This window comes from Antechinus flavipes, chromosome 4 (genome assembly GCF_016432865.1).
Source record: "Antechinus flavipes isolate AdamAnt ecotype Samford, QLD, Australia chromosome 4, AdamAnt_v2, whole genome shotgun sequence".
In the NCBI taxonomy this organism is placed as follows: Eukaryota; Metazoa; Chordata; class Mammalia; order Dasyuromorphia; family Dasyuridae; genus Antechinus; species Antechinus flavipes.
The window spans coordinates 161,784,284-161,811,950 of record NC_067401.1 but is presented as its reverse complement, the minus strand read 5'-3'; the positions used below and the strand labels follow the sequence as shown (position 1 = coordinate 161,811,950).

Here is a 27,667-nt window from a genome sequence, read left to right as displayed (position 1 = left end):
CATCAGTTCCTTTTCAATGTTTGTCTCAGCTCATTCTCTGGATTCAGTGTGGAAGTCCACACCCTCGGAGTATCCACCGGTCCTTTAATTCTGGTATGCTCAGTCCACCTTCTTTCCTGTGTAGCACTGATATGTCTAATGTCAAGAGGATCTGGAACAGTCCTTTCCAGCTTGTCCTCTTTCCACGTCGAACCAGGACCCAGTCTCCAAGCTAGAAGTTATGCCCTGTGAATCCTGAGCTATTGCTCTTGTAGTTGTAAAGTTTTCAGGTGGTGCAGATTTGCCTTGGTCCAGGGCAATTGTGTCTCTAATGCCAATGTTTAATTTTCTTATCCATCCTTTCCACTTTACCTGATGAGGGCAGATGCCATGGGGTATGTAAGTTCCACGATATTTCTAGAACTTGGGCCACAGATAGGAGGATCTTAGCTGTGAAATGGGTGCCTTGGTCTGAATCTACTGCTCCACCAACCCATACCTTGGAATGGTATGTTCAAAGAGCATATCAATGATATGCTGAGGCAGTTGCCCTGGCAAGGGGAAAGACCTCCACCCATGAGGTCAGATGGTCCACTATGACCAATTGGTAAAGTCCACCTGAATGCTTTGTAAGGGCCCTGATACCAAGGGGCCTTCCTCCTTTTTGGATTTGTCATTGGGCCGCCCTATTCATCCTCTGACAAACAGGATACCTGCTGGCCAGTTGCCTGCTATTGTGTACAAGCCCAGTGCCATAAACTTAGTCAGCACCACGTCACACAGGCCTTGGACACCCCAAAGACTGCCCTGATGTAAATGTTGGTGTACATGTCCCATACCTGCTGTGGTCAGTACTTCTCTGCCATCAGGGAGGAGCCAGTGCCCCTCTTTATCCTCCTGAGCACCAAGATTTGGATTTCCTGCTTCTCTTTTGGGGTAAGGGAAGGTGGAGGCATTTGAGGCAGAAAATGCCAGAATTAGCACCATCATCTCCTCCATATTTACAGACGCCTCTTCTCCAGCCCATTTTGCCTCCTCATCTGCAAAGCAGTTTCCCCTTGTTTCAAATGAGACAAGGTGCCTCTTTGCTGCCCTTGCACATGAATCACTGCAACATTCTTAGGTAACATAAGATTGGTTAAAATTTCAGTGACCAATGCCCTGTGTGCCAATCCCTTACCTTTACTGTTTCCATTATTTCCCTCAAGTAATTTATAGGATCTAATTTCTTTTTCCCTTCATTTATACAATGACCTAAATATTTTACCTCACATTTTACAAATTGCAATTTGTCTTAAGAAATTCTCAGTTCCTGTGCTCCTAAATAATTTAACAAACTGATAGTGACTTGGACAAAGACACTCTTTTTCTTCCCTGCTACAAGAGGATCATCTATATATTGTAAGACTTTTAACAGTAAGAACTTTATCCCAGAATGTTCACAGAATTGTTATATACCCAAGTAGATGTTCCATAAATTGAATATTATACCAATCATTTTGTTTTCAAAATACCCAATACACTGAAAAATACTAAATCATATATTGTCCATAACAAAAATATTTTCAAAAAGATGAAGGCAAAAACTGTTATCCTTGGAGTCCCTTTAAATAATTAGCATCAATACTGTTAATGAAAACTTCCTATTTTCACATAAAAGAATCTGAAAAGTTCTTTAAAACATCAATTTAAAATTTTGAAATAATCCTTTCAAACTATAGATTGCATTTATGATAATATTCCTTAAACAAGAAAACCATTATGTTTCAAAGAAACAAATATTCAGTCAATTAACATCTTGTAAGAGCAGCTTGCCCTTTTAAAAAATTAGACTGCTTTCTTCAGCAGTTCGGCTGCAGCAGGAACAAAGGACCCTTTCCACTACTGCCCTTCCTCCCAACTCAATTTCCTACACAGGAATCCTTCTTAAGATTTAGGCAATCAGTTTTTTTCCTTTCTTTTTCCAATTGATTCCTTCTTGATATCATTCAGGCTCTCAATTTGCTCCTACAAATCAATTCTTCATAAATCTCTTGCATTTATGAAGAATTGATAAATCTCTTGCATTCCCTCTCATCTATCCCTTCAAAACTTTTAAGATTCACAATACAGTGAATAGCTAGATAACTCCATAAAGCATAACTTACAATGTTAACAAATTACCCAATATGTTTCAGAAGGTAACATACTGAATCAAATCAAATACAACTGTTTTTAAAAGTTTTTTTTTTTCCTGCCACATTTCTTCTCATAGCTACTAGCATCTTATCTCCAGAGCTTTTTATTCCCCAGGCCAGGCTAAGTTTGAATTTCATTGCTTTTTTTTTTCTTCTTCCCATTCTAAAAATAGACAACTTTTTTTCTCTTTAGTAATAAAGGTATCAATATTCAAACAAATGTCAAGATCTTATACTCAAAATAAATAAATCTAGCATACACAGGCAATAACAAAATTATTTCCCACTAATTTCAGAATCATCTCAAAGTTCCTAATCAAATGTTTTTCTCCTGCCTGAGTTTCAATCAGATAAGGTTTTATTGCTCTTTACTCTAGCAGGCTCTGAAAACTCTTCAGCCTAGTTTTTCTTTACTTACAAATTAATACATCAGTTTAAAAAGTTTTAAAATCACAAGCAAATTGTCAAATAACCAATTACCAAGTTTCTTAATCATTTTTCTTAAAACTTAACAGAGCTCTCCTTGAACATTCTTTCCTTCCAGAATCCAAACGGAGGTTCTCTAAACTTCCAAGTCTGTTTAGTGCATTTCTCTGCCTTCACAGAGAATGCCTAGATATTCCATTCAAAATTCTTTTTCCATGATTTAAGATCAATACATTCTGAGCTACTTTGAAAGAATTACTACTCTGAATGAATTCCAACTCCCAACAATTCAGCCTGATATTTTTCTAAGCCTGAAACACAGAGGCTGAATTCTTATCTCTTACGAGCTTGCTAACTTTTAACACAGAACAAAATGCAAAGCAAACAAACGTACACAAAGAAACAGATGCAGAACTCTTATTTTCACCTATTATATCTGAGAAGTTCATCCCAGTCTTGAATTCCCTTGCTAATGTCTTGACATTCATTTTTGGACTGTGTCTTTCCCACACTTAGTTCCCAAACTAAGTTCAGAAGTTTCCTGGAAGCTTCTCTTGGCAGTACTTTTACACTGAGACCTGTCACAGTCCAGCACTCACTAAAATTTAGCAAGGGCTATTCCCTCAGGTTCCCTAAGACCCGGCCAATAGAACCTCCAAGCTGTTCCGAGAGCTTACCGTGCCACATGTGTAGGTTTCTAAACTGCACTGGCCAGTCAGGACTCTACTTCCTTCACTTTTCAATTCTGCTTTCCACCGAGTATCTCTGCCTCGGGTCGTTGTTTAAGAGGGGAGAGGGGCTGCTCACCCAGAGCCAGAGACCATGGAGAAAACTGCTCTGTAGGCGCCTGTCCCTGTTCGGGGTTCACAACTATCACCCCCCAAAGACCCTATCCCAGACGAGCCCCCAACTGTTTGGGACAAAAAGACCTACCCAAATTGACTACTACAGAGATCACTCATAGAAAGCAAAATTATTTGTTAGAATCTCGAGAAGCCAACCATCCTGATCTGTGAGCCAAATTTCACAGCAGGATAGGGCCACTCCCTTGAAAATGTTCACAGCTTTTATACATTTCAGACACAGAACCCTCCAAATCCCACCTTCTATATGGTGTGATTGGTCACATAAGTCTATTCCTCTATTTGGTCAGTGGACCAAAGAGTATATCAGTAGATGTATAGCTTTCTCACCAGTGTCCTTCTTTGGACAATAGAATATAGTCTAGACCTTATCTAAAATCACATGCTTCCTCACTGGATCCTCTTTTGGACAGGGAATGTAGTCCAGGCCTTATCTAAAATCACATGCTTCCTAAATTGAGGCCTTTAAGGCTTTAGATAACAGTCTCTGATCAATATGTGCTTAATCTGTAGGTTCTTCACCTTTTTCCCACACACTCCCGACAGCCCCAAGCCTTCCTAGGTGCTTGGGTTATCCCAGCTATAGAATAGAGCCAAAGGGAGTATTAATTTTAACGAGGATGTAAAATTTTGGGGATCTCTGTGCAGACCAGCAAATGTTGAGATATGAGATACCCTAACAGCATTTAGGAGTCCCCGGGTTGGTGTTGCAGGTTTTGCAAAATAATTTGCAGTCCCAGTCTATAAGTTAAATTGGCAAAAAAAAAAGAGAGAGTTTATTTTGACACTAAGAATTCTCAGCAGGCTAAATTCCTGATTAGGAAAATAGCAAATGACTGAAAGACAGATTGCAATTATTTAGTTTTCTGTAGCCCAAGGCTAAGGAGCAATCTCTAGATGAATTAAGGGTGGTGGTCTAAAGAGTAATCTCCAGGTGGATTAAGGATGCAGGGTGGTGAACCAAAGCCAGAAGATTCAGAGTTTCCTGACCCAGGTCCCACCTTTGGTCAAAGGACCAAAAAGTCCTATTACATTACAAGTAAATAACAACAAAAAGAGTGAAAATTCTATGTTGTGATCCATATTTAGTTCCCACAGTTCTCTCTCTGGGTGTAAATGGCTCTCTTCATCACAAGACTATTGGAACTGGCCTGACAAGTGCCATGTCCATCTTGTTGTTGCCATGTACAATGATCTCCTGGTTCTGCTCATTTCACTCAGCATCAGTTCATATAAGTTTCTCCAGGCCTTTCTAAAATCATCTTCCTGATCATTTTTATAGAACAATAATATTCCATAACATTCATATACCATAACTTATTCAGCCATTCTCCAACTGATGGGCATCCACTAAGTTTCCAGTTTCTTGCCACTACAAAAAGGGCTGCTACAAACATTTTTGCACATTTAGTCTCTTTCCCTTCTTTAAAATCTCTTTGGGATATAAGTCCAGTAGAAACACTGCTGGATCAAAGAGTACGCACAGTTTGATAACTTTTTGAACATAGTTCCAAATTGCTTTCCAGAATTGCTGAATCTGTTCACAATTCTACCAACAATGTATCAGTGTCCCAGTTTTCTCACATTCCCTTGGAAATTAGTCATTATGTTTTCCTGTCATTTAGCCTATCTGAGAAGTGATTGTATACATATTTCTAACATCTTATTCCCAAATGCATCAATTGAAAGTAATTCTAATCCTATATAATTTAAATTTAAATGCAAAATTAGGTCACATTTTTGGACAAAATTCCTTTTCCCTCAAAATCTTCACTCTTCTAGACTCCCAAAATCTTTGAAATGTCAGTAAACTATTTGAGACCTGAGATGGAGACACAGGCCTTAGGAGCAAAATGGCAATGGCTTCTAGCTTTCCCTTAAACTTTGTATTTTTCCCTAAACCTATGTGGATGGCTTGTGTTTTATTGCTCATATAGGGAAGGGGGGAAAATTTTAAAGTGTTTAAGTATGAATTTCCCTAGATTTCCTCAAGCCATGTGGAGATAGAACACAGCCTTTTACTGAGTACAGAGTCCCACAAGAATAATTTTAGGACTGGGGGTATCAGGGAAGCAGCGACTCATCTAGAGAGAATGTCAGACTGATTCCAGGCTATGGGGTGGAAATTTGGGGGAGCCTACTGGTCTTTGGGAAGACTGGACTGGACATATCATTTCCATAGGCAGTGAACATGGCCATTCCCCAGTTTTCTCGAGGAAGAAAAACTTGAAAGATGAACTTTTAGAAAAAATTCAGATTAGTAGAATGAAGATGAAAGAATTCATGAACCTGAAATATTAGTGACAAAAAGGAAGTTTATTGGTATTGATAAGTCAGTCCTGGAAGAGACATAAAGGTTCTAGCAGAGAAATCCTGGCAAAGAAATAAACAAAGGTGTTAACACTGAGAAGAGAGTGTCTCTTTACAGCAAGCAGGAGTTCTGGAAGGAAGCTCTATGATGCTAACTATGTCCTATGCAGAGGCACACCTGTGAAAGATGGGATGTCAAGTGATGGAACTTTTCTTCTTGTTGTTTAGTTGCTCAATTGTGCCAGATACTTTATTACCCTGTGAACCATAGCAATCCAGGCCCTGCTATCTTCCACTATCTCTCAAAGTCTATCCAAGTTCATGTTCATTGTTTCAATGATACTATCTAACCATTCTTTAAACTTCAAAGATCCCAAATCATAGAGAGATCTGGAATAAGTAGTAAAAGCAACACTTTGCTCCTCACCAATCACCATCCTGGAAACCAGAAATGGAAGAAATACCTGTAACATTCATCAGAAATGGAGCTCTTCCTGTCAAAAAGGGGAAGTTGAGAAGCCATCTTGGTAACACCCAAATAGGCTAGAATAATTTGGCTGGAGAATATAGAAAGGGAGTAGTATGAAATCAATCTGGCATTGTGTTAGGAAGCCAGACTTTGAAGGCTATTTAAAAATTGAATTCAATTTTTTTCATTGAATAGAAATATATTTTCTCTCTTTCTCACTTTATTTTATTACAGCTTTTTATTTTTCAAAGTATATGCATGGATAATTCTTTGACATTAACCCTTGCAAAACCTTGTGTTCCAATTTTTCCCCCTCTTTCCCTATCCCCTCTCCTAGATGTAAAGTAGCCCAATATATGCTAAACATGGTAGAAATATATGTTAAATCCAATATATGCATACATATTTATACAATTATGTTGCTGCACAAGAAAAATCAAATCAAACCAGAAAAAAAATGAGAAAGAAAATAAAATGCAAGCAAAAAACAAAAAATAGAGTGAAAATGCTATGTTATGAACTACACTCAGTTCCCACAGTTCTTTTTCTGAGTGTGGATGGCTCTCTTCATTGGAACTGGTCTGAATCATCTCATTGTTGAAGAGCCACGTCCATCAGAAATGATCATTGTATAATCTTGTTGTTGCCATGTATAATGATGTCCTGGTTCTACTCATTTCACTTAGCATCAGTTCATGTAAGTCTCTCCAGGCTTCTCTGAAATCATCCTGTTGATTGTTTCTTATAAAGCCTTAATATTCCATTACATTCATACATCATAACTCATTCAGCCATTCTCCAACTGATGGGCGTCCACTCAGTTTCTAGTTTCTTGCCACTACAAACAGGGCTGCCACAAACATTTTGGCACATACAGGTCTCTTTCCTACCTTGAAGATCTCTTTGGAATATAAATACAGTAGAAACACTGTTGGGTCAAAGGGTATGCACAGTTTGATAACTTTTTGAGCATAGTTTCAAATTGCTCTCCAGAATGATTGGATCAATTCACAACTCCACCAACAATGTATTAGTGTTCTAATTTTCCCACCTCCCCTCCAACTGATTCGTCATTATCTTTTAGGAATATAATTTTAGCAGCTATGTAAAAAATGGATTGGAGACTGAAAGCAGGAAAAATCAGTTAGGAAGCAGGTCTGAAACTAGATTAAAGCCATGTGAAAAGAAGAGAGAAGTTAGAGATGCTGAGGTGGGAAAAATGGATTTGGGAATGGAATAGAAATGGGGCAACTAGAATGTGCAGTGGATAGAGCACTGACTCTGGAGTCAGGAGGACCTGAGTTCAAATGTGGTCTCAGATACTTAACATGTCCTAGCTGTGTGACCCTGGGCAAGTCACTTAACTCCAATTGCCTTGCTAAAAAACAGATAAAAACAATTTAGAAATGGATCAAGAGGAAGAGAGAAATGTCAAAAATGAATCTGGTGGAACACTCAACAAAAACAGTTTGAAGGAAAGACTGATTTTGGGGAATGCATTCTGGTTCACTTGGCTTCCAGAGACCAGCTATTTTTGCTGCCAGGAAAAAATTCAGAAGAAAGAATGAGCTTGGATATATATTTTTGGAAGTCATGGACATAACTAAAACCCTTAGGACTTAAGATCACCAAGACAGGTGAGAAAAAAAAGATCAGGAGAGAGCTTTGGGGTCACTCATGCTTTGGTCACAGACATTGATTGGAATTGAAATTATTAACTACAGCAATTTTAATGGGACTGTCCCATTCTTCCATTTTGCACCAAAGATCTCTCTGGATGAGCATTTAGGCAGTATCTGCATTGACATGAGAGAAAGGAATAGAAAACAACATCAGACATATGACAACATAAGACTAATTTCAAATATAGCCTCAGGCACTTATTAGCTGTGTGACTGAGCTAATCGCTTAATCTTTAATTGCCTCCATTTCCTCATCTATAAAATGAGCTGGAATAGAAAATGGCAAAGCATTCTAGTAGCTTTTCTAAGAAAACACCAAAATGGAGAGTTGGACGTGACCAAAATGATTTATTAACAACAAATCTTGCATGGTGAACTTGCATGGCTTCAAAAGGGCTAAGAAGAGAGGGGTTTGCTGTGGTCTTCTAACTTCTCATCCATCATTTGGGGTAGTAGTGTGAGGGTTGCCAAAATGCTTTTCCAGCTTTCCTCTTTTGAGGCAAAATGTCCCATCTGTGATACCTTTTCAGGTTTCCAGGATGGTGAACTAGTGGAAACTAGTGAGGAAGGAACAAGGGTGTTATTTGTTCTTTCTGGTTGCAGATCTGTGCTTTGGGATCATTGAACAGTTACTGATTGAAGGAAGTTAACATGAAAGTGGAATGTTTCCCAGTCTACTCCAGGTTGACTACAAGAGGAATGTAGAAGCTTTTAGCTATCATACTAGGTGTCTTGGGTCTCTTTGAGATCAGATGGACACATCTATGAAATTATATAACTGGGGAAACAGGGAAGGAAATCTCTGCTGGTCAAGGAAGAATTTAAATGTCATAAGTATATAGAATAGTAACTAATTAATGGGAGTAGAGTCTTTCTAGGATAGGGCTCCTTCAACTTTTTCTACTCATGACTGCTTTCTCGCCCAAAAAAATTTTCACACTATTTTGGGTATATTGGTATATATAATTGTGCAAATCAAACATTTGCTTACAGCCACAATTTCATGACCCCTACATTTATTTATATGACCCCGCCCCCCCATGGGGTTTACAGTTTAAGAAGCTTTGTTCTAAGAGACATAGGAATGAGAATGGCCTTTAGTTGTTCGAATGAAAGGTTCTCTGATGTTGATGCTCATGATTTTTCCCTTTGGAATTCTACATATGAATTTTTTTTTTAGTTTAGTATTTTATTTTCCCCCAATTACAATATAAAAACAATTTTCAACATTTATTTTAAAATTGAATTTCAAGTTCTCTTCCTTCCTCCTTCATTGAGAAGACAAGCAATTTGATATGTTATGACATGTGTAGTCATGCAAAACATATTTCCATATTCGTCATTGCCTATGAATTTTAACTCCTCTTATAACGCAGAAGAAAATAATCTTCTAAAACACAAAGAACCTAACATAGGGAGAAAGGTATCAGTGTTCAATCCCTTTTAATTCTAGTGCCCTCCCTCTGTTAATTATTTCCTATTTATTCTCTATATAGCTTGCTTGTACATAATTGTTAGCTTGTTGTTTCCCCCATCAAACTGCACACACCTTGAGAACAGGCACGGTCTTTTGCCTCTTCTTGTATCCCCATCATTTAGCACAGTGCCTGGTACATCATAAGCACTAAATAAATGTTTATTGACTGACTGAACTATGTATAAATGTGTATATATATATGTATATATATATGTACATACATATATATACACACACACACATTTTTTCCCTAGCTATAGCAGTTAATGTATGTTCACTAGAAAAAGGATGGCGAATTTCCACATAGTAATTCTACGTAGTAAACCTTTCTTTACATCATAAAAAAGGGCTTAGGAGCCTCAAATCAGATCAATCAATCATCAATAAACCTTTTCTACTTTGTGCCAAGTACAGTGTTAGAAGTTGAGGACAAGAAGACAAAAATGAAACAGTTCCTGCTTTGAAGGAGCTTACATTCTCTGTATGTATATATGTCAGCATATATGCACAGATACTTTGAAATGAATTGCAGCAATCTTGATTTAAATGCCCCTCCAACACAATCCAATAAAGCAGACTAAGGAGCAATCACCCCGAGAAGAGGAGTATTAGGAGGGACCAGTGTCACAAAAATTAAAAGAAAAAACATACCTAGTAAGAGAAATGATCAATAATGTCAAAAAATGCAGATAGTTGGTTAAGAAGGATGAGAACTCAGAAAAAGGTCATTAGATTTAGCAGTTTAGATCGTCAGAGGAGACAAAAGTTTCAGTAAAGTGTTAGAACTAGAAATGAGAAACCAGGTTTTCAGAGATCTAGAACAGATTCTTTGGGGAGTATGCTAGAGTTATTAGAGAAGAATAAATTAACCATGCCCCAAATCACTTTGCTTGTTGTGTATGATGAAAAGAAACCCAGGTGTCCTTACTACCCTGTCCAAGGTTATTTCCACTTTTTCTCTTGCTAATATTTGCATTGTGCAATTTTGCTAGAGGGCTTAAAGGATCAGTCTGTTCATGTTTTCTAGTATTTTTCAGTCTTCTCTGCAATCTTTCAGAAGGAATAAGTAATAGCAAATATTGTTGAATTAGTTTAATGCTCCACTATGACTTTAAAAGATCTATGATATTTCAACTGCACTAAAGTTTTCCAATACAATATAGACTCATTGAGGATTACAACTGTTTTCTTGGCAAAGATGCTGGAGTGGATTTGCTACTTCTTTCTCCAGCTCATTTTACAGGTGAGGGAACTGAAGGAAACAACAAATACTTCTCATCTTCTCTCTTTTGACACTGCTACCATCCTGGGATAAGCCCTCACACCTTGTTTGTTGAAATTATTATCAGTGAAAGGCAAAAGTTCATCAGGATATCTTTGTTATTGCTATTTATACAATCTTAATATACAGTCATGTCCAATCCAGGTATCTGATGTAAAGTGAGTTGCTTTTATTTAGACAGTTTTACACGGTCAAATAATATTGATCAAATGCCTTTTTTTTTTTTTGCCAGATACTGTGTTGTACTTCTTGCACAAGGTCGGACTTCAGCTGAAACTTCAAGGAAGGCAGAGGCAGAGATGAGAAAAGAGAGTCCCTTGCATGGGGAATAATCAATGAAAATATTCAGAGTCAGAAGGATGGAGTGTCTTGTATGGAGGTCATCAAGGAGGGTATTGTCATTAGATTGAATAATAAATCAAGACTTGAAGAGCCAGGTTATAAAGGGCTTTAAAAATTAAGCAGAAGACCTTATATTTGATTTATATTTGTAGATGATAGGGAGGCACTAGGGTTTATTGACTAGGGAATGACCTTGTTAGATCTTCATTTTAGAAAAATTGGACAGCTAGATAGTACGTTAAAAGGACCTGAAATCCAGCCTCAGACACTTATTAGCTTGCTTACTTCCTTACTTGCTCTTACCTGAGTAAGAAACTTAACTCTGTAAAAGGAACTGGAGAAGGAAAAAAAGAAGGAAAGAAATCCTCAAATGGGGTCCATGAAGAGTTGGACACAATGAAAAAAATGACTGAACAACAAACTAGGAAAATCACTTGATATCTGAGTGGTGGGTGAGCTGGAGTGATGACACCTGAGACAGGGAGATTAAACAAAAAATAATTTCAATAGACTAGGTAAGGTGGTGAGGGCTTACACTAGGGTGATGGCAATGTCACAAAATAGAAGGGAGTATATATGAGAGACATTAAATAGAGGTGGTAATGAGAGAAAGTGAGGAGTTAACAATGACCCCTAGGTTGCCAAACCTAGATGATGGGGAGGATGGTGACAATAATAGGGAAATTAGGAAGAATTTGAAGGCAAATAGTGAGTTCAGTATGAGACATGTTGAATTTAATATTGGCGAAAGGCTTCTGAGTGATGTGAATTGAAGAACAGAATAGTAATTTTTTTTTAATTGCCTTCAAATGATGCAACTGGTCTGGAGGGTAATTTGAACTATGCCCAAAGGGCTAAAAAAACTATGCATACCCTTTGATCCATCAGTCTCACCACAGAGTCTATCCCAAAGAGATTGTCAAAGAGGGAAAAGGACCCACCTATGTAAAAATGTTTGTAGTAGCCATTTTTGTAGTGTGCTATTTTATAATCATTAACGCAACACTTTGTTTTTATTTAAATTTCTTTAATTACATTTAATACACTCAGAATTAATTTTTTACCACTTTTGGAAAATCCATTTAGCACAGATATAAATTATCAAAAGTAGCCAAGTATGAAAATAAATCCGGTATGTTTGTCTTATCAGAAATGTTCAGGTAGATAAAATTTCGTTTTAAGTAAATCCTTCAGTAATCTCAAGGGGGAAAAAGGGTAAAATTTAAATACTTATCCTGAGCACCAATTTCTTTGTATTTCTATCCCCAGAACCTAGGATATTTCCCGGCACATGGCTGGTTATTAAGAAATACTTGATTGCTTGATTTTGGGATCTATAAAATATCAAAAAAAATTCATAGTTATATTTCTTCACATAAGTATATTTATTATTAGAGAAGCAGATTGGTAGAATGGTTAGATCAGCCTTGGAGTTAGAAAAAAACTAAGATTTGGTCCTGCTTTTGAAAATACTGTCTTTGTAATCAAGAGTAAGTAATTAATCTCTCAATGCCCCAGAAAACTCTTTAGAACTATAGAACTGCCTATAAATCAAGACTGCTAGAAGTTTTTCCACACTAGGAATTTCTCATACAGATGAAAACATAGAGGTGAGTCCCAATCCCCCCAAAAATGTATTTTTAAGTGATGTTTTGGATAAAAAATTTGATAAGTTTAAATGATTTAGATAAGTTATGTCAGAAAAAGAGCTAAACTTTGAGAATTCAATAAAAAGAAAATATTTTCTGTGAATTGTTTTTTCCTAGACAATCATAATGTTCAATTTAAAGCAGCAGAACACAAAATAAAAAAAAATTAAGCCTTAAAAATAAAGTGAGTACAAAACAGTAACCCATGACTGAGGAGACCAATAATCACAAATCTGTGGACCACTGCCTTGTACTATATCTGCAACCGAACTTAAAAAAATTTAGAGACATTTAATATATTCAGAAATGACAACATCCTTAACATTAGCAGTGCTGAAAGGAACCCTCTATTGACTTGTAAGAGCTGAGCTCAAAGAGTTCCAAGGAAGCATTGTGGACCTAGCCTGAAAGGCCAGGCTACATGAAGGCGGATGTCCTTCAAGTCAATGACTCCTAACAGGGCTAGACCTCTGAAAAGCTCTGAAAGGGGATTCAGATACACTTGGTATGAGCTGCCCTTTGGATTTTCTCCTCCCTTTTGCGGTTAAATCTTTTCACATAACTGCTACTGCTCCTGAGCAATCCATCTCCAGGTCTTAGACGCCCTTGTAACACCTGCAGCAAAGCTGTGGAGAGCTGCCTTCTCTTGTGGTAGATGTGACCCATTACGATATACCTGCTACCTGAAAAAAAAAACAAAAAAACAAAAAAACAGAAAGCAAATGAGTCAGGCCATATATCAGCCAAATGAAAGACTGTGGGAAGGAGAAGGGAATATTGTAAAACAAGCTAATAACATGATGACTGATTTGTACTATATCAGTGGGCTTCTCTAGTTTGTGAAGACCTCAAAAGGAAAAAATCTGCTTAAAACCCAATTTTGAACCCATCCCAATATATTTTCTTTTGCTAGCAATGCTAGCAAAGGTGGTTTTTCATCTGTGGATTTACCAGCTGTAAGAAAAAGAAACATCTGTCCAGATGATTTTTAAATGATACATACTCTCAAATATATGGTATTTTATGAAAAAACTGCCCATTTTTCCATAACCATAAAGTAAGAGCAAAAGCATTGAACCATTGATAGCTTTCACTACTTGGAAATGTGGCTGTTCAAATCTTTTTTCCCCACATTTATTTTACTTTTAACATATGGAATGAAGCAAGGATTTCTATAACATAGTATAATTTTTTTAAAAAGATGATTGCATATTTTTAATGCTAATATTGTACTGGAGTAGTATGGTGGCTAGACATTCAGCACAGCAGACTTTGATGAACTGAAAATGAATTCTTACACAGAGAGGAATGGTGAAATCAGTGATAGGGATGAGCAAGCTGTTACATATAACAAGTAAAAAAACTTCTAAGAAAAATGAGAATAAAATTCAAATCCAACTCTTGCCAATTTAGAATTGTGTGACCACTGGCAAGTCACTGAGTCTCTCTATGGCAATCCTCGAAGTTCTATATGTGGATTTAGTTCTATATGTGCTCTCAGTGGATGCATAGTAAGAAAATTCTGAAGTTTCTCTCTTTCAGAATAATAAAATCCTGACATAAAGGAAAGTGTGTGGGCCAATGGATAGAACACTGGACCCATTTTGTAAACAAGGGAAGTCTCATCTTTGTGAGATCAAATGTGGTGTCAGATCCTTACTAGCTGTGTGACTTTGGCAAATCACTTAACCACTCTAGAGCCTTTGCCAAGAAATCCCCAAAGGGGGTCTCATTTGACTGAAGCCATTCACACATATACACAAGATCACCTTTAGGGGAGCTTCATTACCAAATTTAAAATCTGCATATGGTTTATTGCAGCTGGAGGAATCCAATACAAGCACATGTATTCTGAAGAAGAAGCCATCTGGGGTGACATACAGGCGGTTTGTCTTGTACAGCCCATGACTATTGACCAGCAGAGAGACCAGCCGGATGCCTTCACCAATTACTTCTACATCATGAACGATTCCATTCACTGCTACTTTCAAAATTAAAAAAAAAGTTTTAAGAGATAAAAAAAGAAAAGCACAAAACTGATTTCTTCTTGCATTCCCAGATTTTACAGTGGCTTCAACTGACCTTTCTGATAGTTGCCTCTTTTCCCCTTGGTTCTGTTGGAAGACTAGACTATCTTGGGCTCTCTCCACTTAAGCATTCACTTTCTCATACTGGGAGGAACAAGGATTGAACTAACTTGAGTCCCTCCTCTCACAGTGACCACTTAGCTGCCCTAAACTTCAGTTTCCTATTCTACAAAAGAGGGAAAATGCTGCTCCCACACTTTGTACATTTTGTGTCAATTACTATCATACCTAAAAGCAAGATAACATCTAGTATAAGACCCTACACTGAAATCCTAGATGGGAGTAACCAGGTTACCAAATTCACTCATGCAATAGAATTCCTTTTCATCCATATCCCATTTGCAGTCAGTCTCACAGATTTTCTCCATGTGTCCAATACCTAAAAGGAAAGAAGAGAAAGAATATAAAAAAAGGTGGATACAATTCTAGGCAGCTGAATATTGAAAAAGTTATACTAAGTATGGGACCTAAAGTGAGAAAGTCTTAAATTCAAATCTCACCCCAGCTGTCCCATTTGCTGTGTGATCTGGGGCAAGTACTTTAACTTCACTTTCTTCATCTGTCAAATAGGGTTACCTCATAAAATACTTGTGATATTGAGATAATACATGTAAAGCACTGTGTGAAACATTTTAAAATCATTTTTTATCATCCTTTTACTTATCATTTTTGTCTTCCCAAAATTGTATTCCATTGTATTTTATTCTGAAAAGTTTCCAATTGGGTCATAATTAAATTTAAGAGGATGCCTCCAAAATGAATTTTAGATTCCTATAGTTTAAATTGCATATAGGTCACCATAGAAGGATGAGAGCTTAGGGATTTACAACAATAGGGATAAAAAAGATTTTTAAGCATCTCTAAACTCACAGATTACCACAAGTTCTGGTAATGAAGCAGCATTTGGAAGCAAAGGGGGGAGACTTTATGGATGAGTTCTTTGATAGTAGATAAGAATGGGAAAAAATTATCCTTACAAACCATATAAGAGTAGCAAGATTAAAAAAAGAAAAAAGAAAAAAACCTCAAAACAATTAGGGCCTGAAAATGAGAGAGAACTTTGCCACTTACTAGTCATGTGGATCTTGAACTTAACCTAGAAGTTGTATTGGACCTACAAACCCTTCCAGTCCCTCCCTCTTATCTTACTAAAATGAGGGTCTGAAATGAAAAATGTCTTGGGCAAGGTCACATAGCTAGTTGGTGAAAGAACCAACAATTGGAAACCAGGTCTCTTGATTTTTTGGTGTAGAGGGCTTTCCTGTAGGTCCTGCTTTCTGAGTCTTTTCCCCTCACCAAGTAGCACTGTTTGCAGAACTTTATAAGACTGAATGAACTAGAAATGAGATCGTGATTGTGTCTGTGCTTATTAGTTTATCAAGCAAGTAACAAGTGCTTATTTACTTTGCTTTCAATTGAGGTTTAGTGACTTGGCCAGAATCACATAGTTCGTGTTAAGTGAGGTCTGCATATGAACTCAGGTCCTCCTGACCAGAGGGTGGATGCTCTTTCCATTGCACCATCTAGCAGCTCCTAAGCAACAAGCATTTAGTTATTATCTATCAAGTGCCCAGTACTGCAAAAGACCCTGGGGATATAAAGACAGAAGTGTAATTAATGATTTCAGCCCCCAGTAATTAACTGGTTTTACTGCCTTGAGTGACCAAGACAGAAAAATGGGTGGAATTTGCAAAGAGGTAATGAGGTCTGAAGGATGATGGGATAAATGTGGGTCAGAGAAGGAAAGACTATGGGAGTATATTTCTTTGAATATCTGAAAGTTTGTTTTTAGCTAAAAGAAGGTTTATCCAGGAGATCATTATGTACCTCAACAACGATACTGTTTGAGGATATATTCTGATGGAAGTGGATCTCTTCGATAAAGAGAGCTAATTCAGTTTCAATTGATCAAAGATGGACAGAAGCAGCTACACCCAAAGAAAGAACACTGGGAAATGGATGTAAACTGCTTGCATTTTTGTTTTTCTTCCCAGGTTATTTATATCTTCTGAATCCAATTCTCCCTGTGCAACAAGAAAACTGTTCAGTTCTGCACACATATGTTGTATCTAGGATATACTGTAACCTATTCAACATGTAAAGGACTGCTTGCCATCTGGGGGAGGGGGTGGAGAAAGGGAGGGGAGAAATCGGAACAGAAGTGAGTGCAAGGGATAATGCTGTAAAAAATTACCCAGGCATGGGTTTTGTCAATAAAAAAGTTATTAAAAAATAAATAAATAAATAAAAAATAAATAAAAGAAGGTTTATCTTGTTCATTTTGGCTCCTGAGAACAAAACTAGGAGTGAGGGGCAAAGGAGAGGGGGCAAAACTGCAGAGTCAGATTTAGGCTTCATTAAAGGAAACAAATAAACAAAAAAAGCTTTTAAATAATAACCAAAATAGAACAGGCTGCCTTAGGAAGAAGTATACTATTCACCCTGGAAGTTTCCAAGCACAGGAGTCACTAATGACATATTAATCACTAATAAGCTGGATTTTAAAAAAAATTAAAGAATAAAATACAAATGGAATACAAGTTTTAAAAGGATTTTTAAAAGGGGTTTCTTGTGAGTTCAAGGGGTCCAGTGATTCCAGAAGGCCCTACCTTCTGAGTCTGTAGGAGTCTGGCCTAGGGGGGAAGCTTTTGGTTAGATCTTCCTCTTCCTATTACATGCACTTTGGGATCCTAGTGTAGGCAAGTTATAGCTCACCTCTGCTGGGCGGGCGAAGGCGGGCCTGCTGATGGCTGAGCCAGGAAGCTTTTGATCGGTTGCTCAGGGGTGCTCCCTCCTGGTCAGGACTGGTTCGTCCAGGAGAGTTGAGGTGCCCCTCAACGGGTGGGCACTGGTCCTCCACCCACGCAGGCCCAGGACCAGAGAAGGGTGGCCCTTGAGCCCGTGGGTACAAGAGCATGGGCCAAGTCACCCGCCGGGACTGGCGCCGCTTGTTGACGCTATTGTCCAGTGGCGCAACTGCCATACGAGGTGGCCACGGGCTTCTCAGTTCCAAGGTTATGTCCTTTCGAGCACCAGTGCTGTTCTCCATCCGAGGCCGGGGTCTGGTCTTCCTCCACTTGTCCCTCCAGGTTCCAGGAGTGTGGGCTCCCAGTGAGCCTTGAGCCCAAGTCTTCTCTATTGGATATGAGAGTGAATCTGTGGAGAAAGTAGCAAGACACACTGTGCTTGAGAAGAGGGAACAGAGAATCAAGAAATTGCACTGGAGAAAAAATTAGTGAGAACATGGGACCTGGGGGAGACAGAAAATCAAGAAATTGGTGGAGGATAGAGAACCAAGAAAACCAAGAGTGCTAGAGAAGATCAAAAATTGAGGGAAATATTCTGAAGGAGAGAGAGAACCTGGAGATTATTGGGAAGAGAGGGCTAAGAAAACAGAGAAGCAATGATGGAGAACTGAAAACTAAGGGAGGTAGAACGAAGATCAGAGACTATATTGGTAAAGAGATGACCAAGAACCAAGCGTCTGTACTAATGAAGAGAGACAACTGGGAACATGCTGAAAAAGACATCATTGTTAGTAGGGAGGGAAGAGATCTCTTCCCGGAGAAGGTCTCTTTAGGGAAAGAGAAAATAATCATTGCTGGGGGGGAAGGAGAGGGAAGGCGGGGCAGGGAAGAACATGGCTTCTCCAGGAAAAGGAAAGACAGGAGTCTGTGCTAAGATAAAAAATTAAAATTCTCTGAAAGGAGAGGAAAGGACAGAATCTGTCCTGGACAATAGTGAGAATAGAAACACTGTAGTGGAGAAGAGAGAAAAACCAAAGTTCTGTGGTGACAGTTTGTGATCCAAGAAGGAAAAAAACAACAAAGTATATTTCAGGGAAGGGAAAAAGAGAGTATTTACTGAAGAAGAGAGAGAACTCAGAGTCTGTGCTGGAGGAGAATCAAGAGTCTTGTTTGAGAAGAAAGAATCCGTGTTCTGTAAGAAATGACCAGGAGGATGAATACAGAGAGGCTTGGAGAGACTTACATGAACTGATGCTAAGTGAAATGAGCAGAACCAGGAGATCATTATACATTTCAACAACTATACTCTATGAGGATGTATTCTGATGGAAGCGGATTTCTTCAACAAAGAGAAGCTCTAACTCAGTTTCAATTGATCAATGATGGACAGAAGCAGCTACACCCGAAGGAAAAACACTGGGAAATTAATGTAAACTGTTTGCATTTTTGGTTTTTTTCCCAGGTTATTTTTACTTTCTGAATCCAATTCTTCCTGTGCAACAAGAGAACTGTTTGTTTCTGCATACATATATAGTATCTAGGATATACTGTGATATATTTAACATGTATAGGACTGCTTGCCATTTGGGGGAGGGGGTGGAGGGAGGAAAGGGAAAAATCGGAACAGAAGTGAGTGCAAGGGATAATGTTGTAAAAAATTACTCAGGCATGGGTTCTGTCAATAAAAAATTATAATTATTAAAAAAAATAAAGAGAAGAAGGAATCTGGAATAGAGTATGTTGGAAGAGAAAAAGAAGAGAGGGTCTCTGAAGGGAGAAGAGAACTACACAAAATCTGTGCTGGAGAAAAGAAGAAACAAGTTGCTCTTCAAGAAGAAGAATAACCTGAGAATTGGTTCAAGAGAAGAGAGAAATAAAAGTCTGGATTGAGGAAAAAAAGAAGCAAAAGATTTCTGAAGGGAGAGGAAAAAACAAAGAATTCTGCAGAATAAACAGAAAATTTGCTATAGAAAATGAAAAATAGAAGATCTGTGATGAAGAAGATAGTGATCATAGAGTCTGTAGGAAGAGGAAAAAACTGTACAGAGGAAAAGGGATAACAGAGAAGCAAGAAAGAGTTAGTCTTTTCAGGAAGAGGGGAGAATAGAGTCTGTGCTGGAGCAAAAAAAGAACCAAGAGTTTGTGTGGAGAAAGAGGAGAAGATGGAATCTAAAATAAGAGAGAGAATTGAAAGTCTCTATGAGACAAAAAAGGGAAGACTATGAATCTGTGCTGAATTAATCAATCAACAATAAATATTTATGATTGTACCCAGGCTGTGCTATATGCTGGAGATAAAAAAGAGACAGAGAGAAAGAAAGACAAAGACAAAAGACTTGCCTTCAAGGAGCTTCAGTCTAAGAAACAAACAGACACATATTCTCATCTCTGGATATTTTCTCTGGCTTTCCCCCATGCTTTAGAACTCTAACTACTAACTTCCCTGCTTCCTTTAAGTCCTAACTAAAATCCTACCTTCTGTAGAAAGCGTTCTCCAACCCCTCTTATTTTGAGTGCCTTCCTCTTAATTATTTCCTATTTATCCTAAATATAATTAATCTTGTATATATTTGCATATTGTTTGCCTTATTAGATTGTAAGGTCCTTGAGGGCACCGTCTTTTGCCTCTTTTTATTTCCTCAATACTCAGTACAGTGCCTGGCATATAGCAGGTGCTTACTAACTGAAGAGACAGAGAGACCGAGACAAACGAAATAGCAAGAGACATAGAGAGAGACTGAATAGAGAGTCTGTGGAGAGAGGAGAGAATTATTTTAGTTACAGGGAAAAGAGGAAATGGTTAATACGTGCAGGGAATTCGGAGGGAACAGCCTGTTTTGGAGAAGACAGGGCACAGAACTCTGTTGTATGGAGATGAAAAAACCTAAAGTCTGTTCTGTAGAAATGAGAACCTAGAACTTATCCAGGGAGAAGGCAGAGATGGATGTGTCTGCTAGAAAGGGAAGAAGCATCAAAGAGATGGAGTCAGGTATCTGTGGATGGAGAGGAAGAATTAAAGTTTTATGAGAGAAAAGAATGACAATTCAATCTTTATAGGAAAACAGATGGAGAAAGTTCTTTGAGAAAGAAAAGAGAAAGCCAAGTTTCTAGTTGGGAATAGAAGAGAGAATCAAGAATCTATACCCAGAGAAATAGAAGCACTAAATCTGCTAGAGGAAAAATAGTGCCCACAAGAGTTTGTGAAGGAAGAAATAGGGGTCCAATCATTTTATCAATCAAAAAATAAGATCACTGAGAACTTTCCACAAACTGACACTACCCTAGTCTGTCATCCCAACTATTCAAACCAGACCACTATCTAGTCTCAAAACATATTGCTCCCCCACCTTCTGGACTTCGCTTATGAAATGGTACCCTGTGAAGAAGCAGCATGGGACAATGGGATTAGAGTTAGAAGTCCTATCTCTGATGCTCATTGATTGTGGGACCTTTAATGAATCACTTCACTCTAAGATCCCTTCTAATTCTAGACCTAAGATCCAATGCCTAGAATTTTCTCCCTTCACTTTTTAATCTACTTAGTAATATATCCTGATTAAAAGCCTATGTAAAAGAGAATTTAAAAATCTCTGATAGCCTCTTTCTTCAGTGCACATAAATCAGGAATGACATTTTCTTCCTTGGACCTCAAATGATATTTGTTGTTCCCCCTCCATCACTTCACCTTCTTATAGAATAGAAACTCCTCAAGAATATGGTCTATTTTTTTGACTTTGTATTTCCCATTGCAATTAATAAGTGTAAGTCAATTGATTCTACCCTTTAATACAGTTATCATGTAGAATATTGTATATTATAGTCTGCCTTACATATGATATATATATACCTATCTTTGGTTCTCATTCCTTATTCTTAGAACTTAAGTTCCATGAGGTCAAGGACTCCATTTTATCTAAAAATTGTATCTCCCTAAGAGCCTAAAATAAAAGCTTAATAAATGTTTGTTGAAACACAAAATGAAACTCTCCAGATTCTCGTAACCAAGAGTATTGTGCTATTACAGATTTCTAGCTCTGAGAGTTGTTTTTAATAAAATCTCACCCTTTTAATGAAAAATCTCACTGCTTTGGGTGGCTTCTTTTATACATTTTAGAACATCTGCCTCTCCTCTTACTTATTTCAGTTTGTCCAGAATGTTCAAAGAATAAATGCCAAGAGCTGGGGGTGGGGAATAGACTTCTGCTGGATGGACAGCAAACTAATTGTTTAAACACTACTGACAACAGAACTATTTGGTTTTCCCATCCCTGTTGACAAGGTCATTTGGGATTCCACAGTGTCCCATGCCCTCTGAGAAGTACCAAAAGGACCTTTACTGGGATTTTTGTATCTCTCTTATTCATAAACTATAGACCCAGAAAAGACCTACAAATCATGTCTTAGCTATCCCTGAGACCTTCTCCTTTTTTTTTTCTTTATTTAGTGAATGAGAAAAGGGACTACAATCATGTAAAATAAACACCAAAAATCTAATGATTTTCACCGAACTTCATGAAGAGATGGATGAGCAGATAACAGGCCAGCTCTGAAGTTGATTTACCTGAGACTAGAATGACCTAATAGGCACAATAACTGATTTCTTTCTTTCATTCTTTCTTTTTCTTTTTCTTTCTTTTCTTTCCTTCCCTTTCCTCTTTCTTTCCTTCCTTCCTTCCTTCTTTCCTTCTTTCCTTCCTTCCTTCCCTTTCCTCTTTCCTTCTTTCCCTTCTTCCTTTCTTCCTTCCCTCCTTCCTTCTTCCCTCCCTCCTCACCTCCTTCCCTTTCTCCCTCTCTCCCTCTCTCCTTCCTTCTTTCTTTCCTTCCTTCCTTCCTTTCTTTCTCTTTTCCTCCCTCCCTCCTCTCTCTCCCTTCCCCCCTCTCTCTTTCTCTTTCTCTCTCTCTCCCTCTCTCTCTCCAACTCCAGTTTTTCTTTTTTCTTTTCCTTTCTTTTCTCCTCTTTTTCCCCTTCTTTTTAACTATTATTATTATTATTATTTGTATTCTTATGCCTTTAGTTTGAAGTCTTAAGTGCCAAAGGGCTCCTTTGCAACCTTGACCATTTCTTTATTATTTCTTTATTATTCTTTATTATTATTCTCCAGGAATAATACTTGTTATAGTTCCTATTTTCCTAAAGGGTCTATTTTGACTCAGTATGTTAAATATTGTGCCAGGCACAGCTGAATAAAGCTTTGGTCTGTATCCAGTTCCTTACTATCAACTATCACCATCTGTCGTCATGAGAAAGATTGATATTTGGGGTAAACGCTTCTGAACTCATTCAATTTCCATGTGGAAAAATAATCTAAAGTAAATTGCCCTGTGCAGTTACAGAAGCTATTTTTCCAGGAGACAGCGAATCAAAGGAAACATCCAAAAGAAAACAAAAACACCTTCCCCCCAGAGACTGCCTGTGTCTGCCTTTATTGCCTGCATCCCATATTTTCATCTCATCCATGAAATGTGATTTTAAGGCGAGATGGACCCATCTTTTTGTGCCTCGGGTCTTCTCTGAGACCAACGGGAAGCATGAAGATGTTTCCGGATCTCTCGTGACTCTGCTCCCCTCCTGCTCCACTTAACCCCTGCTCCTGCCTTCTGCAGACTTTCAGAGGGATTATTTTCCTCTTTCCCTTGCTAGGATGCTCCAGCTTCAGCCCGCAATTGCAGACCCCTCTCAGGAGGCTTCCCTGCAGCCTCAGGTACAGCATCCCATTCTCAAGGCACACCAGCCCCCGGCCAAGTCAGAGACTGGCAGCTTGGGGAGAGCCGATTCGGGACAGCTCCCGCAGGGCCGCCACAAGCCGCCTGGAATGCCAGTCCTGCGTTTGCATTCTGTGCGCCTAGCCTGTGCAAAGGTCCCGAGAGGCAGGCACTCGGCAATCCCTTTTGATACATCAGCCTGCTGGCTCTCTGCTGATGGAGCAGCTACTTAACATGCAGGCTTTCCTCTAGCTTTCCCCACTGCTCTCTCTTCAGATCATTGTAGTGGCAAGCCTAGAATGAGCATCTCCCTCCTAAGAGGCTGCCGGGGGAAACACACTCAGGACACAGGCTGGGCTTCATTCTCAGAGGAACACAAGCCTCAAGTGAACCTGCCCTTCCTTCACCTCCTCTTAGCTCCTTGGATCTCATTTTCTCTCTCTCTGTCTGTCTCTCTCTGTCTCTCTCTCTCTCTCTCTCTCTCTCTCTCTCTCTCTCTCTCTCTCTCTCTCTCTCTCTCTTTCTCTGTCTGTCTGTCTGTCTCTCTCTCTCTGTTTCTCTCTGTCTCTTTCTCTCTCTCTCTCTCTCTCTCTCTCTCTCTCTCTCTCTCTCTCTCTCTCTCTCTCTCTCTCTGTCTCTCTCTCTCTCTCTCTCTCTCTGTCTCTCTCTCTTTTCTTCTCTACATTTCACCCTTCTTACCTTTTCTCTCTGTCACTGGGGTTTCTGAGGATGATGCAATGAGCAGGCAGAGAAGCCAGAAAGCTCTCTCTGATGGCATTGTGAAGACCACTTTGGCAGTCTCTAAAGCTGAGCTTTCAGCCTTTGCTTTCCTCTCTCAATTCTCCACCCCCGTTCATGCTAATGAGGGGCAGCCTTTGGGGAAACTAGGAATCATTCACTGAACCGACCTCTGGAAGGAAAGCAAAATGGAAAGTGACCCCCTACCTACCCTTTCTCCTCCAGATGATGGGGATGGGCTCCCCTTTTTTCCCCTTTTATTTTCAGTTGGAAGAATTAGATCATGGCCATGCTATGAAGGAAAGAAGAAATCAGCTGATTCTTTGCTTAACTCTGAGATCTGTAGTCCCAGCTCCATCTGGAGCAATGTGGTTCTAAACCTCAATATCACACATTGCTCCTGCTCTGACATCTCTTCCACTATTAAACAGAAACAAAGAGCCAGGAAAGGACACATAGAGGCTGGGGCAGACACAAGCTTTCTGGTTTCTAGAAATTCGATGGTTTCCAATCTCTCAGGAGTATAGGAACCTCTAGATGTTTCTACTAAAAAGCTTCACACATCTTTGATGTGATTCATGGAACTACAGGATCTCTCTCAGTGGGGGAAGGTTCTACTAAATTCTGTGCTGTTCAGATCTCTTGTGACCTTTTGTCCCAGGATCAGAGATATAGTGCTAGAAAGGACCAAGTCCAAATCCTCATTTTACGGATGAGAGGATAGGTGCAGAGAGGTTAAGTAATATGCTGAGATAATAAGGGAGAAGAGTTGTTTTAATGATCACCTTTTATCAAAAGACTGTTGACGTACTAGAAGATACCCTTATGTCATCACCACAATGGTGATTGAAACCTTCTCATACTAGATCAATTAATCGATGAATGAATGAGAAACGTTTGTTAAACTCATACTATGTGCAAGCATTGTGCTAAGCATTAGGGATAGAAATACAAAATGAAGACATTCCTGGCTCCAGAGTAGTCTATATGATTCTAATACAGGAAGATGATATATATAAGAAAATGATGGTCAGAAAAGCATGTTTTGGTTTGGAGAATTACAGGGTAGCAAGTAGAATCACAGGGGAATAGATTGAAACATCTTTTGCAGTAATGATGGCAAACTTAATTTGATTAATGTTCCAGAACTGGAAAGTAAAAAAGATGGGGGAGGAAAGGGTAGGAAGGACTTGAAACCCAAGTAGTAGTCAGGCAGCTGGGGCAAAAATGGGGAGGGGAGAGTTAAAGTAAAGTATGGCTGGAACTTGGATAAAGTGGTGGGTTAGTCGAGGTCCCTACCAATCAGTAAAGTACACCCTCCTCATCCCATTTCCCAAAGCAGGAGTTCTGGAATTGAAAGGGGTAAGTCATCAGGGTATAATTTCTAGTCCAGGTGTAAGAGAAGATAGTTTGGCTTGAAATACTAAAAAAGACTAAGGGAAGGTAGGTCATTTTCATTTTTTAAAATGAATTTCATTATTTTTTATTTTCACATTGCCCACCTCCTTCCTCCCTCCATCCTTCCTTCTTTTCTCTCAAGAATTTTCCCTCCAAACAAAGGCTTCATTAAAAGGAAGAAGGAAAAAATAGCAAAACCAATGAACACATTAAAAAAAAAAAACTCAAATCATATAGTGTTTTACATTTAGACCCCCACACCTATGCAAAAAGAGCATAATAGATGTCTTTTCATATTCTTTGAGACTTGGACTTCATAATTTTTAAATGTTTCATTTTTATTTTAAGGGCTGTTTGCACACATGAGGAGGTAATAGACTTTTTTTCCCCCCTGGTTCCTCTCAAAGAGCAAAATTAGGACCTAATCCTTGAAACACACAAACTATGTGACCATAGACAAATCTTAGAAGCTTTCAGTCTCAGTTATCTCATCTAAAAATTGGGAGTGATAATACTTGTACAACCAGCTTCATAAGGATTTGTTCAATTTAAGAAATATTTATTAAGTACCTTTTTTTGTGCAAGGCTTTGTGGAAGTTCTGGATCTAAACGATAAAAATGAAACTGTCACAACCTCCAAGTCGCGTAAAAACCATATGTTCACTTGTAAAATGTTTTATAAATATGAGCTTTTGTTACTACAGAGGACAGTGACCCCTAAACTCTAAAGAGCTGTGATTCTGCTAACCAGATCGCTGTTACATTTAATAAAATTTTTCTAACAATGTAAATACTTGGCTCCTGTGGTAATAGTGCCCCATCACTTCTGAATAATAAATCTGAAATAGAATGGCTCTGTCTGGGATATTTTAGGTGGGATCCCTTTGAAAAGTAGAGTGTTGGAATAGATTTACCCTCAAGTCAATTATTCTAATATCTATCTGAGGTAATATTATATGTTCTCTTTAAATATATATGTATGCATTTAATCAGTAGGCTGATTTCAGAAAGGTCCAGAGAGACTTATATGAACTGATACTAAGTGAAGTGAGTAGAACCAAAAGCACATTATGTACAGCAACAAGAAGATTATGCAATGATCAATTCTGATGGACTTGACTTTTTTCAATAATGAGGTAATTCAGGTCAATTCCAATAAACTTGTGATAGAGAGAGCCATCTGCATCTAGAAAGAGGACTAAGGGGCTGAATGTGGATCACAACATAGGACTTTTACTTTCTTCTTGTTATTTGCTTGCTTGTTTTTTTTTTTTCTTCTCATTTTTTTCCCTGTTTGATCTGACTTTTCTTGTATAGCATGATAATTGCGGAAATATGTATAGAAGAATTGCAATATTTAACCTATATTGGATTACTTGTTGTTTAGGAGAAGGGGGAGAGAAGAAAGAAGGGAGAAAAATATGGAAGACAAGGTTTTGCAAGGGTGAATATTGTAGTTGAAAACTTTTTTTGGGGAGGAGGGGGAGGATAGTTGGTGGTGCAGTGGATAGAGCACCACCCCAGAAGTTAGGAGGACCTGAGTTCAAATTTGATCTCAGATATTTAACATTTCTTAGCTGTGTGACCTTGGGCAAGTCAATTAAACCCAATTGCCTCAGCCAAAAAAGAAAAAGAATGTATGTATTTTGAAAAATAAAAAGCTATTATTAAATAAATAAATAAAATGTATATGTATTTTAAAGTTTCCTGAGCTCATTCTTCTCACACACACACACACACACACACACACACACACACACACACACAGTACCATATTCAGAAGGTATTTGCAAATTATTTGTTTATATAAATTGAGATTTCAAAAAAGATCAGCCCAAAATCTAAGCTGTTTTATTCTGTTCTATATTTTGAGACTAGAATGGGGAGGCTTGGATGCTACCTTTCCTAGTTCCAGGTAATATTTTGGCACTTTCACACTTTGAAATGAAATGAACAAAAGAATAATGCATTTATTAAATGCTTCTCATGTGCAAAGTATTGTGCTAATTGCTTCAAATAGTAATAGAGAAGTAAGATAGTCCATTCTTTCAAAGAGCTCACATTCTTTTTGTAAAATGGTATTTTAATTTTCCAAATACATGTAAAGATTAGTTTTTAACATTCATTTTCCCAAAATTTTGTGTTCCAAATTTTTAACCCTCCCTTTCTTACTTCCCCTATCCTCAAGACAACAAGCAATAAGATATAGATTAAATCTGTGCAATCCTTTTTTTTTTTTTTAGGCTTTTATTTTCAAAATATATGCATAGATAGTTTTCAACATTCATCCTTGCAAAAAACCTTGTGTTCCAAATTTTTTTTCTTCTTCCCTATTCCC

General features: G+C 38.2%; 1 protein-coding gene across 1 annotated transcript; it reads right to left on the bottom strand.

Annotated features, from left to right (window-relative positions):
* Positions 1–12,024: 12,024 nt before the first annotated feature.
* Positions 12,025–24,012, bottom strand: C4H17orf58 (chromosome 4 C17orf58 homolog). Its single transcript, XM_051992411.1, has 5 exons — positions 23,893–24,012; positions 17,459–17,899; positions 15,039–15,122; positions 14,446–14,637; positions 12,025–13,339 (listed from the first exon to the last, which is right to left on the bottom strand). Exons 1-5 carry the CDS (start codon positions 23,969–23,971, stop codon positions 13,149–13,151), a joined length of 987 nt encoding a protein of 328 aa, XP_051848371.1. The 5' UTR covers positions 23,972–24,012; the 3' UTR covers positions 12,025–13,148.
* Positions 24,013–27,667: the final 3,655 nt, after the last annotated feature.

Excerpts from the sequence above, each read along its gene's own strand:
- C4H17orf58 (XM_051992411.1), bottom strand. The coding sequence starts at position 23,971 with ATGCCATCAGAGAGAGCTTTCTGGCTTCTCTGCCTGCTCATTGCATCA. Across the intron at positions 15,123-17,458 it reads CCTTCGCCCGCCCAGCAGAG|GTATTGGACACATGGAGAAA; the intron begins GTGAGCTATAAC and ends CTTTCCTTTTAG. Across the intron at positions 13,340-14,445 it reads ATATGCAGATTTTAAATTTG|GTAGCAGGTATATCGTAATG; the intron begins GTAATGAAGCTC and ends TTTTTTTTTCAG.